This window comes from Eurypyga helias, unplaced genomic scaffold (genome assembly GCF_000690775.1).
Source record: "Eurypyga helias isolate BGI_N326 unplaced genomic scaffold, ASM69077v1 scaffold28262, whole genome shotgun sequence".
NCBI lineage: Eukaryota > Metazoa > Chordata > Aves > Eurypygiformes > Eurypygidae > Eurypyga > Eurypyga helias.
Window position 1 is genome coordinate 1 of NW_010238290.1, and position 15976 is coordinate 15976.

Genomic DNA, 15976 nt, shown 5'->3' on the forward strand with positions numbered 1-15976 from the left:
CAAACCATTCTATGATTCTAAAAGATGCATTAGGACCCCCCAAAAGTCCTAGTGACAATATAGGCTGTAGGTGGTTTACTGCACGACACACAAAAGGAGGTAGCAACTCCCAGAGGTGATTTTCTGTCCTTCAGAACAGGCAGAGGGGGAGCAGAAATAATCTGACAAAGCTGAAGTGTTTTTATTCACACAACAGGCTTTGCTCCAGGTCAGCCAGGCTGCTAACTTTCACAAGCCCCAAATTCAACATGACAAAGCTGTCTTTGAGCCCTCCCCTCCAATTATCTCGCTCTACAAAATCTACTCTCCGTGGATGCAGAAGCAGGTTACAAGCTGGTATTGTGACATGCCCCCTTTAGAAATACAAGTCTCGACCGCTAGCAGGTAATTTTGGCAGCAAGCTCTAGAAGAAAAATGTCACCTTTTTGGTTGGAAACTTTACATTAGAAGTTAATACCCGCAATACGCCTAACCCGTATAAAAGAACACTTGGTTTGTCTCAGATGGAGTTATGTCCCTAAACAAAGTCAGGCAGCAGTTCTGTCACACTTCTTCCAGTTAATAGACTAATAACAGAAGCATATAAAAAGTACAACCGTTCCTGTTTATTTTACTCAGCAGAGCACTAATGGTCCTGAACACTACAACTTGTGTTTCTTTACAAGGAGGTAAGAAGTCTAACATGGAGCCACCAACTTTAATACTAAATGGAACAGGAACAGCAGCTGTAGAGGTCTGGATAAGGATTGCTCACTAGGTCACTAACTACTTTTAAAACCAGTAATGGCATGATTTGTATATAATTGCTTTTCTCGAAGAATTAGGAATAGGTATGAAAGAGTTCAGAAAATTACCTGAGCAACTTCATGCAAGCAGCAAGGATTTTCCACTATGCAGGAATTAAGACTATTTCCTGATCAGAGTTTTAAGTAAATGAAGGCTCAGGTCTTAAATCTTCCTTTTCAATCGCTTTCAGTTTTTAAAATGTAAAAATCAGGACACCTTAAAATTACATGTATTCCAGAGCCCAGAAAACAGGATGAAGCTCCAGCTCTGTAACTGGCAGTAACTTTCACTCAGCTAGGAAGACTCTGATAGCCGAAAAGCATCCCTATTTTTCCATTTTTTCCCCTTCTACACCTGCTCTCCCACTGACTTTGTAACACTCAGCTCCTTTTCTCAAGTGCTTAATCCTGAAGTCTGAGAGTTACAGTGATACCCAATGCTCACCAAGTACAGGCTCAGTTTGGAATACACTATGACTTCAAACACACACCTGTCTTTCGAGGCTGACAAAAACATTGGATCCCATCAGAGTTCTCTCCCTCAGAACTCATCCCTCCTTCATTTTATGACGAAATAACATCATGGTCATATAACACTCCAATACTACGTACTGATCATTTAGGGATCCACTCACATGTAGAAAGCCAGAGTGCATTATAAAGTAATTCTTTCCATTTTTTAATACAAAAGAGCAGAAATAGTGCACATCAGCCAAACCTGGCCCACATATAACAGGAAATTGAACTCAGAGGTTGGGGTTTTGTTACTTTTGGGTTGTTGGGGGTTTTTCTTTGTTTAAGAGTCATACAGACTCCAACTCCTTTTGGCATTTTACAATTTCTCAATAGTTATATAAAGCTTCTGCTTTAAATATTACTTTTATTTTCAGGGACTTTCAATTAGACACCCAAAAAGTTCATTCTTAAAACTCTTCTAACAATACAGTCTCGGGGCCCTGTAATTTTTACTCTGTGGAATCAGGCGACCTTATTTTGATAGAAATCACACACATTCTTACCAGCTGTTAGTATGGTTTTAGCACTCTGCACTATACTGGAAGACCTCACAATTCCCGAAATGCCTGCAGACAAAAAGCACACAGATGTTACCCATCTTGGCAGGTTTTGGGGGGATTTTTTTAAATCCTCCAACACACAAAAAAGTTAAACATTTCTCCAGTTACACAATCAAGCCAGCCCAAAATTAAACCATAAACTGAGAAGGTTTTTTTTTCTGTTCAGCTTTCTCATATTAATTGAAAATACTCTCTAAGGTGTTTTAAATTATTTTATATATAACATTTAAAAGAAACTGAACAAATCAATATTAAACCAGATAACAACCAGTAGGAATTGATCAAATTAATTCATTTAGTTTTCCCCTTATTTCTCTACTAAGATCATTAGTCACAAAGGATTCAGAGTTGTTTCATTTAAGTGCTGCTGTATCAACTTCATAGAGCAAAACAAATTATACTCATTGTTTACTTCAACATGAAACGGGGATTTTGCACTTCTCTGATCAAGTAGAGATTTTTATACTGTGCTTTGTTTGCCTGGCTTTTTAGAACTATCAGCTTTTGGAGATAAAGCTTGTTTAGTGCTTTGAACAGCGGCACATTCAGTTCTCATTGTCCAGTGATTCTCGCTTATTAATGGAATAGTAAACAAAACATTAAAACTTATTTTGAAAAGTACTAAGTTTTATCTGTTCTAACACACACACACAAGCACACCAATATGTGCAGAACAAAACTACTGCACGTTACTAAATACTTCAAGTGGCTGAAGTGCAGCAGTCCCAGAGCTAGTCTTCCAAACTGAAAGTTATTCTTCTCCATTAACCAGAATGTAGAATATAATTTCAAATATTATTTTTAAATCCTTCTTGCAAAGCTATTTCTATAATGAAAAACAAAGCTTCAGGAAATCCACGACTAAGAGGGATACAATATTCTGAAAAATAACTCGGGGGAAGTAGGGCTGGGGAGGGGAGCAAGTCACGTTGAGCTAGTAAAATACCTAGGGACAATGCAATTCAACTTGAGTAATCAGCTTTGTCTTGTAGCATTACCAAATGGCTTGTCCTTTCCTTTACTCAGATTCCTGAATTAGGAAAGTTGGGTCAAAAAAAAAAAAAAAAGGGGGCCACAAAAGTGAAAGAGGGGAGTTGATTTGTTCTCCTAAGAATATGAAGTGCTTGGCTTGAGAAGGCCAGATCTGTGCAATGTTTTGACACCACTGTGTGCAGTGCCCAGTCACAGCCATGCCTGCAGCACCCCACAGAGATACAACCGTTAGCTGAGGGTGGACAGCTCGGAGCTCTAAAACTGTGTGCAGCTCACAATGCCTGCAACACCTGCTCCCAGATTCAGTTATTACCACATACATTTGTGGTCCAGCCACAATAGCATAGAAGCTGCCGCAAACTGACATGAAGGAAACTATTCACCTTGGTGTCGAGGTGCAATTCATCCTATACTGCCAATGGAGAACTGACACTCTCAGGAGCTTTATTTTCCCAAACAGAAATCTCCGGAATAGCTCCCTCAGCAGCTGGCTAAGTGTCTAGTGGCGCTCAGACATCCATGGAGTTTTTGCTGTGCTGTAGGAGCTTGCAAAACTGGCCACCTGGAACTAAGATGTGTCAAGTTCTTTAAAGATGTAAAGGACTGCAGGTACTAAACGTTTTAATTTTTCTGCAGAATAATAAAACATTGATGCCTGCAGCATAAGCTTTAACTTGCCATAAAACTACTTTCCCTCAGAGAAGCTAACTGTGATGATGAGAAACACCTCAGTCTTTTTCCTCAAAGCCCGAGTTCACGTATCTGGACTATGAAAACTGGGAAAGGTAATGTCAGCAAACTAGAAAATTAACTTAGCACCGCAAGGTATGACTGGTAGGATATATAGCTTAGCATTTAAGAAAAGTTATGCCAGCTAATGAAATCCCGAAGGTGCAAGCAGCCCAAACAGAGGTAGATGGTCTAAGTAGGTCACACTAATTCCTAAAGACTACTTCTTTCAGAATCCAAATCAAAACATACCTTTCTATATCTGTAGGAATGCTATTTGGTGGTATTTTGGAGAACCTGTTTGAAATCAAACCAATCCAAAACCATGCCTTTAGGAATGCATCTCAAGACTAACCTCTTGTTTTCTTCTTCCTTCCGTCCAAATCATCCTTCTGAACCAGCAGAACATGTACCACAAGTCTGTGTATCTATCATGCCTTAACGGAGATTACAGACACTGATCTAGGCCTACCTTGATTCACCACAAATCCACAGTCAGGGTCATGGGCAACTTGCAGTAAAATTTCTTCCACATCTCTGTTTTTTCCAGGAGGGTCTACCAGAGAAGTTATCTTCTGTTGCAGAGTCCTCGGCAAAGCCATTAGTTGTGTAAATTGACCTTCTGGACTTTTATCAATCTGAATGTTACAAAAATTAAGACAGTAAAAACATTCAGTGTTAATAAAGTAAGTTCTCTTGATTTTCAAAGAAATCAGAAAGGTCTTTTGGCTATCTTTGACCTCTGCTAATATCTCAAAGAACACCCATTTCACTTGTAAAAGTCATTGACAATGCCAATGAAAACTTCCCAAGCACCGGAAAATGCAGTATCTTAGTTCTGAACCTGAAGATGTTAATTTTTATCCCAGGGAATACTCATGTCCACACAGGGTCTTGCTGCCTCTGCAAGCAACTTTTCATTGAAATGGTATCGTTTCTGCTCTATCCAATTTCCTTTGGAAACAAAAGTACACTAGAAAGAAAAAAAAACAGTTCCCAGAAGACCACTTAGCTCAGTTTCTTCTGCCTGAATATAATCAAACTATACACACACACACACACTTCAAGTTAGTTTGGAAAACATCTTCTCTGCTTTAAACTCAAACCACATCTGGTTTCATTTATCCCACATTTTCCAATCTAAATCAGAAATTCAATGACCATTTTTTGAATACAATGATACCAACGTGCAGGCCTGTACACATTTACACAAATACTGAAAAATGCATAATGGAGCACATGTCTCCAAAACCAGGGGAAAATATGAAGAGCTCAATTCCTCCCACACAACGTTTTAGACAGTTCATGGAGACATCAGACAGGAGTCTAGTTGCCCTACACACTCCCTTTAGGCACTGGGAAGAAAATGATATCCAGATGAATCGCCCACTGACTACAGAGGGAGCCGACAATGAGCAGGCTCTTAACATCATGTGGGAGGAATCCACGCCTGAACCAAAACTGTAAGAACTAGTGTCTGCCTTCAACTGTTTTTGAGGAATCTTTTAAGAAAGAAACTTCTCCATAACTCTAAGGACGTATACTTGGAGAAGGGGTTTCTGTTCTGCGTTAAACATCACTCCAAACAGCAGTTATCCTTTTCAATCTGGGGAGTAACTGGCAATGACCAGACCAAGGTGTGAGGAATACATTATTAAAGACCTTTGCTCAAAATCAGCAGTACATTGATGGCGTTTAATCAACACCCTCAGTTACTGTTACGGAATCACAAACAGATGTATTCTTCAACAATTTATTTGTGGTGTACTACCAGGATTTGTTTAAAGGTAACACAATGGGGAGTATTATTCTAAATAGACATTTTCTTGGAGAAAGCATGACTGTTTCTTTTCAAAATCAATTGAAATACTTCTTTCACTAAACTGTTCAAAAGCACAGTGATAATAAAACATGGAGACAGCTGCAGTATAAGACAGATTCACCCACAGTATACTCCAAAGCACTGCAGTAAAATTCTTTACTGTACTCAAGCTTGCTATGATTCAGTTTCTAACAGACATGCCCTAAAAGGAGGCATTTGTGAGATAATTACTAAGGTGACTTGAGGATAAAGAGATACCCGTGTCCATGAAACAACACGTGCTATTTGTAGCTCCATGCTGAAATCACACTCGGATATTCACACACAGCCATGCATAGTACAAGAGCTATTAATTGCTATTGGACCCCTGACCGTGGCACCTCTCCCCTAATTGCAATATTACACCTATACCTGGTGCCAGAAAGACAGAATTCAAGATACTGTTCATTTTGGATACCTGCTTCCCAAATACCAGGAAAAATTTGGTTCAGTACAGGTATTTTAAAATACCAGAATTTCATTTGGGTTTAGTCTACTGATCTTCATAACTAGCACTCTAGCACCCCTAAGTTACAGCCTAATCTTTTTAACACAAACCATGTGTTTATGCATCACTTCCTAGACTGTTGTTTCCATGTGGTAGTCATTAACACATATGTTTTAAAATTCTCTTCTCTTGTTCCCTTGCGAGGGCTCTAGTTCTGTGCCCATGCTCACACAAAATGAACAGTAGTTACTACATATGCAGAGACTGGTATTTAAGGCAAGTATTCTGGGTGCAGAATTAACTAAGCAGCAGAAACATAACCAATAGCAAGTACAGTGACTAAAACTGCTCGCCTTGGTGTACGGCATAACTCTTGCCTTATGCCAATGTGACAAAGCACTTCCACTTGCTCGTTTTAAAAACATTTTGAAAAACACTTGCCTCTAGCCTTCCCAGATGGTGCTTATATACCACTTGAGGGCAGTCCTGTAATATGTTACTGTACAGCTTCTGAAAATGGGGAACATTAGGCTTCACTATGTTCTGCACTTTCAATCTGTCTTCTCCTACTACCATTCTGAAATCACCTAATCAAGAAAAGAAAAACAGTTAATTCATTAGGAAAAACACTGAAAAGTCAAAGGAGGAGAATATAACAGAAACCAACATAGTACAAAGCTGCCATGTAGAACTCCATTCGCCAATTCTGCCAAGGCCTCTATAATCCACAATAAGGTTCACCTTCTAATAGTCAAAAAATACTACTCAAATACCTTCAAGCACAGAAAATCAGATTGAGAATTGTTACGTGGCTTCTAACATACTGTAATGACATCAACCCATGCGTCCACATTGTCACTTGGACAGCAAAACTACCAGCTGCCAAGCAGCTCAATCAGCCTCAAAAGCAGCAGTAATACAGTTGTATATTTTGCAGCCATACCTCCGTTTCAACAGACTACTAAACTGATTGACCAGCCCAAATACTCTGTATCCAGAAAAAAAAATAATCTTTAATCCTTCAATACTGAAAGGAAATAATTTGCATTGTCTCTGCCCTTCAAGGGCAGTACCTGAAGTACAGCTAACGGCAGTCATGGTAAAATCAGTGTCACCTTTTCCTCTTGCCACGTATTTTGTCAGCAGTTTCAAAAAGCCACTTCTCTTAACGTTACTGACCTTTACACTTTCTTCTACGATACATGACTGAAAAGTTTCAAACAGAATAAAGGAGAAGACAGTCTGGAACAGAGCATTGATCTACCTCCATTAGATACTACCCTGGTAGCTTCCAGAGTTACCAACCAGCAGTGAGAGGCTCAGTGCAGCACATACCAACAAACAAAATTCTGAATCAATACATTTTCCCACTTCCCACATTCAGGAGATAAATGCTGGTGCAAGGTGGCAACTTGCTAGCATCTTGGTTTATTTCCATTTATGCCAAGCTGCAAAACAAGCACTTCCCATGTAAATGCTACTGACTCACTGCTCTCAAAAACACTATAGAAGGATAAACATTTTCCAAATTAAAGCATGAAAAACTGTTTTCAGCAGTGTCCAAGGAGACAGAAATTTTGTCTACTAGTACACCCACTGTAAAGTTTAAGACTTAACAAAATGGCAGCAAAATAAAATAGCCACAAACATGTCACTGACAGCCTTTTTCTTGAACATTCCCAACCGGGAGTCTTACTGCTTTAGCTTTGTTCACACAGTAGAGCTAATTTCAACACCTTAGAGCATGGTAACTGCTCTCCCATGTTTTTGGCTAATTGCACTGTTTCAAAGGACCTATAGATCTTGGCCACTAGTGCTCACCCAGAATCTAATGACATTCCTGGACAGGTTTTAGGTGGGCAGGTATGCAGCCCTGAAGCAAACATCCCTGGCTGGCCACCCGTAGCCATCCCACTGTCAGTACCCTCATTCCTGTTGCTTTCAAGCAGGTAACGACTCAGAAAAATCTGCTAAGGAAAAGCTGAACAAATTGCAATCCAAGGTGACCAGAGAAGTACTACATAAAGAACCGTAGCACTCCTCAGGAGAATCAAGCTGCAGCTTATAAACCCTACCTGCCTATATGTGCTTTTTTTTTTTTAAAAAAAGCGCCAAATATATATCTCTATACGAGCAAAGAAAGTGCTGTGTGAAGTACAACACCAACCAAACTTGTTATCATTGATATCTCTCATGATATCACTTGATAGCATTAGAATATCTACATTTAAAGAGCAAGGCTGAATTAAACTGTAACAATTACATCTTGTACTGAAGAACTATTTGGAGTAATTTCTTGATTTCCTCCCCCCCCCGCCCCTTACCAATTTGTACTAATTTCATAACTAAAGAAAGGAGGAAATTGTCTTACCAAAGATGTCAGCAAATACCAACCAGGAGGCGAGTGTTAAATGTACACTGAAGAAACACAGTCTGGATTTTTAAGTTAACTAAATAAGAACCACAAACACAGCACATTCAAAGGGTAAGAGCTAACAAAGCCTGGGTCAGACTATCAGATGAATAACATTACACTGAGAGGGAAAAGAAAAAAAATTATCTGAGGTTTTGAATCCTGAAAACCAACATCCAACCCACACAAACAGAAAAAAACCCCCTACATTATTTCACCATATCCAATTACCCATACTTAGCTGTCCACAAATAAAGCAGGTATAAGAAGTTTTGCTTATGTACCTAAGCTTATTTTCTGTGAAGAAGCACAATTAGTCTTTCCAAACTGTTATATAACACAGCAGTAAAATATAGTTATTGGAGCATGCAACAGCATCAGCCCAAAGCAAGAGAGCAGATGACTTACTACACATCAGACTTCCTACCGTGATGCAACAGCTCCAACTACAGCTCTTCTCCTCAGAGACTTTCAACACCAATACTAACCAGAATAGGAGAGTCCTGCAATCTGCATATACAGGTCTTCTTCAGAGAAACTTTCTGGTAACATGAGAAAGGCTGCTGTGACTGCACTCTTCAGGTTGCTAACAAGAGCAGCTTGCAGCTTGCTGTTGTCATTCTGTGTCAGTATTTTCACCTGAAAAAGCAGAGTCATTGGGAGCAAGACTTCAAAAAAGTGCTACTGAAGATGAAAGTAGAAATGTTACTCAACCCAAAGTGAAAAATAATCAGGACATTTATTTAAAATTTGGTCCTATTATTATGGTGCAATAAAGGCTAGAGTGTCCCCTTTTGTTTACACAGTGGGAGAGAGGAACATTTTTAAGAATTAACAACCTGCTACAAAAGGCTGTTTTTATAAACACATTGGAATTGCTCTAAGCAACAGCCATTAACTCATCTCTGAAGAGCTATTCACATTTCATATTCAGGAAATTAGGATTAATCAAAACAGTAAATACGAATGCATTAACAGAAATACTTCATTGGTGATTACGCAACAAGAGAAACAGATCACTGTCACACTGAAAGACAATGGAATACCAGAAAGAGAGGTAAGCTTTCCTATTCATCTTCATTATATATATTTTTTAATACAGGACTCTTGTATCATATCCTTCAGGTAGTTTCTTATTTGTCCCCCAAGAAGAAGAAGGGTTTTATTTTGCATATTGGATGAGCAGAATGTGAATTAAATGGAAAAGAACAGATCACTGAAGTTAAATGCTGCTACGTGCCACACAGAAGTTTATTTTTAGGAAACACTCAAACTGTTCAAGACCAAGTACAAAATCCAGACACCTAGGATATGGAAATGTACTGGAATAAAAAGTAGTCTTCAGTAAGAACTGAATATAGAAACATATTATTATAGAACATTAGCCAGAAACTCAGCCTGGTTTACAAGATGGCCAACTCTGCTCTTTCAGAAACAACTCTCTCAAGAACCTGCCTATTGTGAGGTTCTGTCTTTATCCAGTGTTCTGATAAGCAATATGGTCTTGCTTATAAAGGGCAGCTTCAAAATATTTGTTTACTCTAGAATACCTTCAAATGCAAACCCACTGGCAGTTATGAACAAATGTATCCAACTTGCTGCGACTCCCCAAAAGCCCATTCACACACAAATTAATTGCTGTATTACTTGAAATTCTGCCCCCAGATATAACCTGCAACAGCTAAGGTACACTTTCAAGTCAGTATTTTCCTTTAGGAATACAAATACTCTGATAATAAAGCAGGAAGGAACAAAAAAAAGAATAAACCCAGATTCAGTAAAGAAACTAAAATAATCAGACATACCTGCTACAAAAAATTCTCCCTATAGAAAGCACACTGACAAAGCAAAGTCCTGGCTGGCCACTAGTATATTCTGAACATCATTTTTGATCACGGTGAAATCTTTCGGAGGGATAAAACCAGAACAATCTCTCATTTTGATATGAGGGTGAATGCAGCAGCATACAGGCTGCTTGTTTCAGCCATTCCGCGCTAAACCATGGGTTTGCCTAACAGCAAGTCTATGCAATAGTCTGGAATCGGTCGAGGGTGGATTTCTGAAGGAAGTTTTCCCTGCTTTGATTTTTATTTTAAAAATAAAGAGTTCACTGTACAAGACAGCTTTTCTGAATTCCTCCTAACTTCTCCTGCAAACTACTTCATACTTTTTGCATTAAACCCAAAGACAACGCTAAAACACTTTAAGATACACGGCATTCATCTTCCAGGGAGAAGAGAGTACATCTTCCTTCCTTGAGAACCATCGGAGAAGTTCACTGAATGCATACAGACTTCCTCAAATAAGATCCCATGAATAAGACAGGCTGGTCACGAGGATAAACTAGTATTTAAAATCTCATCAACTAATTCACTCATATGCACTTTCCTAACTTGCAGCCTCAGGGAAACCCTAGGCAGGACTGAAGAGAGAGGCCTGTGGCACCCCAAGCAGTCACACAAAGTGCTTAAACCTCAGGCTACCCCGGGGAAATAACAGCAAGTTACAGACATGTTTTAAGAACAGCACAGTTACAGACTATCAAACGTGAAACTCAGCAGAGACCGTATTCCTCCTCATGGAAGGCCACAGACTTGCTTTAGGTACGGAAAAGAAATAATCTCCTTTGCTAAAAACACTCCCTTACATAAATCAGACCTTTTTTAAAGGGAAATAATATGCTCGGTGTCAGAATTCAAACGCATGAACCACTGCAGCAGGGATACCATTTATGAACAAATTTTAAATGGTTCAGGTAGCCAGAAATCTCTTAGAAAGAGAGAGTGCAGAGGTTATCACCAAGGTATGACAAGGCTGAATGTCCATTCTTGGCACAGATCTGGAAGAATACCAAGGTTAAGAAAGGCTTTTTCACAGTACAGAGAACTTATGATCAGAATCAGTCACCGAACCGTAGCACACAAGGGGGAAAGAAGCAGCCAATTTATTCTGGTTTTACAGTATGCAGAGAGTCCAGTTAACAGTACAGTTAAGACTTTAAAATTATTAAATATTTTAAATGAGGGATATACTCAATTTCATAAAAAAGCATAACCCACGGACATCACAAGAGTGTAAAGCAGGGAATGTCCTACCTTCACTGCTGGGAAATTCACGCACAAGTAACTGCAGGCATGTGTACACAAGGATACTTATAGAAAAACAAAATACACCAAGAAAATCTCATTATAGAATGAAAGGTGTCAAAAGCACTATTCCACTTCAGCCACATCCACACTCTGCTAAATATCATGGTAAGAGGATTTTTCCATTCTCTTTCAAAGAATGGTTTTACAGATTTGGGCAATAGAAAAGTTCTGTAAACAAATATGTGCTCTGCCACTCCTTCCTGGGAATTTTAATGATATAAAAAACCCCCAAAGCTCCCTTCTAAAAAGCACAAGATATTTCTATACACTATGCATACTGCTCTCTATCTCTCACCCCACTCCAATTTACTCAACGCTTCCTTCTCTTAACAATTTCTCCAGGACAATAAATACAGCTGCTTACACTAAAGCAATTACTACATTCCATGTTCAACAAAAACTCAGTAACACTTCAGAGGCTTTTTAAAACCTTCTTCCTCTGAAAACCAATTATGTGTCACTTGTACTTATTCATTCTACTCTTTAGGTACAGCAGCATTGTTTTCCAGGAAACGTGCCAGCTATGGAGAAATTACAACTAAGTTTATTCAGTTTTTCAGTACAGTTAAATGGGAATTTAGCTGATCAGCGTTATAAATTTCATGAAGGATGAAAAGCCAATAAACATTTAACACAAAGAAGACGGGAAGAAAAGTTAGCATTTCTAAGTGACAATTCCAAACTCCATCTACTCTGCCAAACATTCTGGAAAGATTACTTGGTCAAGGCAACCAGTTTTGAACAGAAACAAAACCTCTAGTGAAAATTAAGCCAAGATTTTCAAGCCAGAGCAAATGTTTCAGCTTGGATAGCTTTCCCCCAGAGTGACAGCTTTGAAATGGAACACCAGAAAGGCACTGGGCTCTTCCTCCTCTATACGAGAGTGAGAGGGAAATTCCCAAACACACTGTTAAACAATATTTAAACTCGCTTCAGTCAACTGCGTCCAGAACTAGCACAAATGGCAAGAAATTATTTGGTCTCATTTCTGGTCAACAAAGTATAACATTCAAAATCCCAGCTAGTGATTTCATAGATCCAGCATGTACTCCCTCGGAATTTAACCAAAAGATACGAAGAACAATTTATATATAATAAGATGAAAAATCCTAAAATAAATCAAAGCAGAAGCAAATGCACTTACACTGAAAATAAATATTCAGCACTCATTGTTAATGTGAAATTCAGAATTCTTCCTTCAGTCATTTTTCTCAGTGCATGAAGTTTCATTCCTTATAAAGATAACAGCTGCTCTAACCTGGCTTATGCTACAATACCTCCCTGGAGATAGAGAAAAGCCAGTAGGGCTGAGGCAATCTATTCAAACTTTCCCCCCAGATTTTCAATTAAAATCATAACTAACTTCGTTCTACAGCTTGAACAGAATTCTCCTCCCCTCTTCAGAAACTTCAGCTTAGCACTGCTGCCATCTGCTGAAGGCACACTAAACCAGGCACTCATGGGAAAGCAAAGACCTATTTTTTTATGACACAAACATGGAGGAGAAAAACCAACATGCCTAACACATGGTTCCCTAATTTTGGACACTTTAGCAATACAATGAACTAGACAGTAACTTCACAGCAAAGCAGCTTTCATCTTTTTCCATTACTGAACTGGATCAAGTTTTGGTGACTCCTATCACTTGTTATAAAAAGTAAATATTGCATTTAACATTAAAGGGGCTTTGAGTTAATACTGTCCAGCTATTCAAGATTTCCTACAGGCAGAAAACTGATTAACACACTTACCTTTGGCTTTTTTTACATAACACAGAACAGCATTAAGGACTACAATTCACTTCCTGTCTGAGAGCTAATCCCTCTAGGACTAGACCCCTAAACGAGGGCTGATTATTTCTTCAGTACTGCTGCATAGATCCTTAACAGCTGACTGCTACTACAACTGATAAACTACAACTGATAATTTTCCAGCCCTGTAACTTCCTCCATTTCAAGGCAGATAACTGAAGAGACGAACAGTTACCGGTTTTTGCAGGCGTCCAGCGACATAGAGGGTTTTCCAGTGAAGTAAATCATCAATCAGAGTATCAGTGCTAATTACACCATATTTTATAATCTGAAAAAAAACCCAAAACACCACACCAGAATAATCAGATACCTGCACCATTTTTACTAAATTAAACTTATTACTTACTTACTATAACTGTTATTAATTCTAAGGAACACACACCTCCAATAAAAAACTGGATATGTAAGATGAAAACATTTTAAAGTTTTAATGAACACAGGAGGTAAAATAAAAATTATTACTATTACATGCGAACTTTGGGGGGGGGAAAGTGGAACAGGAATATGCACAGAACCCTCAAGATCCTTTCTAGAACCAAAGTTACAATAAAGTCATCCCAGGATCAGTTACTGCAGCAAAAGACTTTAAATCCCAAAGAAACCTCGTCTAGACAGATGTTGACACTGAAGGGATCTGAACATTAAAATACAATAATTAAAATCCATACAAAGATTTTGGGAAGGTTATGAACAGTTTTGTACCAGCCAAATGTTATAATAGTTAGAATAACCCATAGTATCCTTTACGATTTGGTCAGAGATCTAAAACAGAGAAAACTCCTAGAGGAGTTAGGGTGTATCAGGAAGCTTTTTCTTTTGCTCTTTGATGTTAGAAAACAAATTATGATTTTGTAGATCATTTTATGTAACTGGAAAAAATAATTAAAAAAAAAGAACTTTCAGCAGTTTGTTACCAATTTGCACTTCCTGAGTTTCCAAAGACTATCACCACAGCGAGGCAGCCAACTCCAGAATTTCCAGATAACAAAGGACCATAGACTGCGACATGACTGAGTCATAACAGCATGAGATAAGAGCATGAAGAGCCAAGAAGAACAGAATTTCATCCAAAGATTATCGGTCCTTAATATAAAATCTAAAATTCCTTTTTATATAAAGTGAACAAGGTTTAAACTCAAATTCTTGCCTCGTACAGCTGCCTTTAAACAAAACAGCAAGGACGTAACTTTATCTACCTCTCCAACTTCCTGCGAAGATTTCGGATGTATACCCAACATTACTGCAGCCATGTGTGCTCTGCAAAACTTCAGTTAGTTATCTGTGGCTCACACGGCATTCTTCCATGGCTGTCCTTCATTTCATTTCCCATCTTTAATAAAAGAACTTGCTTTCCCCATGTACGGTTTGTTACCACATGGCAGAAGTTACTCAAAATCAAGACCAAGACAGTGTTTCGCTCCCCGGACTCCTATCTGCAGTCTGCCTACCAAACATAGGCTGCACACAGATGCAGGAATAAGACTTGCTGGTAAGTAGTCCTTACCTAGAATTATTAATTATACTCAAGCTTTGCAGGTCAGGATGTTAGCCACTGAACACCACATGTCAGTTCCGACTTGTTATGTTAAACAGTTGCATTTTATGTCAAACAGTGGGTAACAACCCACTTGCTATTACTACACGATCAGCTGCTGAAATTAAGGCCCAGTTTCCTCACACAATGCACTTTACAACCACCAAAACTGGCAGACAGCAGTAGTAGTATAAATTCAGTTTCCTAAATGCTTTAGTTGTAAATTCCAAACATTGTTCACACTTTTAAAGTGCCAGAGCAGCTACTCTGTTTGCTTTTTAATTCACGTGCTTTTTGTGAAACAGTTTGAGACAGAAATATTGAAGATAAGACGAGTTAAGGGCCAGTTACAATCTACAAGATTTGCACAAGAAATCTGCTTTAAGCTAATCATTTGAATACTTCACATACAAACATTTGACTTCACTCAAACTACTTGTACTTACCCTACCATTACATGGCACTAATGTATTGTAGTAAATCCCGGCGCCATAGCTCTGTACACTACTTATCTGTTTGGGCCCAAAAACCTTTAGGAAGGAATAATGACTCCTGTTCTTTAACAGGTTCATCATATGCCAGGTCACAGAATCATCAACAGCAAACACGAAGTCCAGCATACTGTTCTGTGGATAAGGTGAAAAGTGTTGGGGTTTATACGTCAGGAAGCAAGCGATGTTAATCATTTTAAGCTAACATATACACATTATCAAATTACCACCTAATCATCTTTCACAAGTAAAGAAAAAAAAATAAAACCAAAACAAAAGCATGAATGTCAAATACAGTTTAAATGTTCTAATGAAGATGAGTATTTCTAGGCAGTCTGGCAGAAGTTTTTCTGCCCTTCTGGTTAAGTGAACAACCTTCAACCCTCCGAAACAGGGGAGCATGTGATGAGATTGTCACCCTAGTGCACAGCTCTACTGAGCAGGACTGATGCTAATACGTGTGGCGATGAATTGGAAGATGCAGGCAGACGAGGTCATCTTAGAGCTGGCAGCAAGAAACTGCACTTCTAGCATATTCACTTGACTTTTGTCAACAAAACAATGCAAACTGCCAGCCCTGCTCTTCTGAAGAAAATGGTCCACACGTTCCCTGCACATGGACGAGCTGACAGTTTACAACTCATACCTACAACACACTAGTGTCTGGAGTGACATTGCTTCAAATT

At 38.7% G+C, this 15976-nt stretch overlaps 1 protein-coding gene across 1 annotated transcript; it reads right to left on the minus strand.

Moving 5' to 3' along the window:
- Positions 1 to 1804: 1804 nt before the first annotated feature.
- On the minus strand, positions 1805 to 15422 carry TAMM41 (TAM41, mitochondrial translocator assembly and maintenance protein, homolog (S. cerevisiae); the record flags this gene model as incomplete). The annotated part of the gene is made up of 6 exons (XM_010147810.1): positions 15246 to 15422; positions 13441 to 13533; positions 8794 to 8944; positions 6334 to 6479; positions 4056 to 4221; positions 1805 to 1867 (listed from the first exon to the last, which is right to left on the minus strand). Coding segments are annotated over exons 1-6 (793 nt in total), but the record flags the coding sequence as incomplete, so codon positions are not given.
- Between the last annotated feature and the right edge of the window lie 554 nt (positions 15423 to 15976).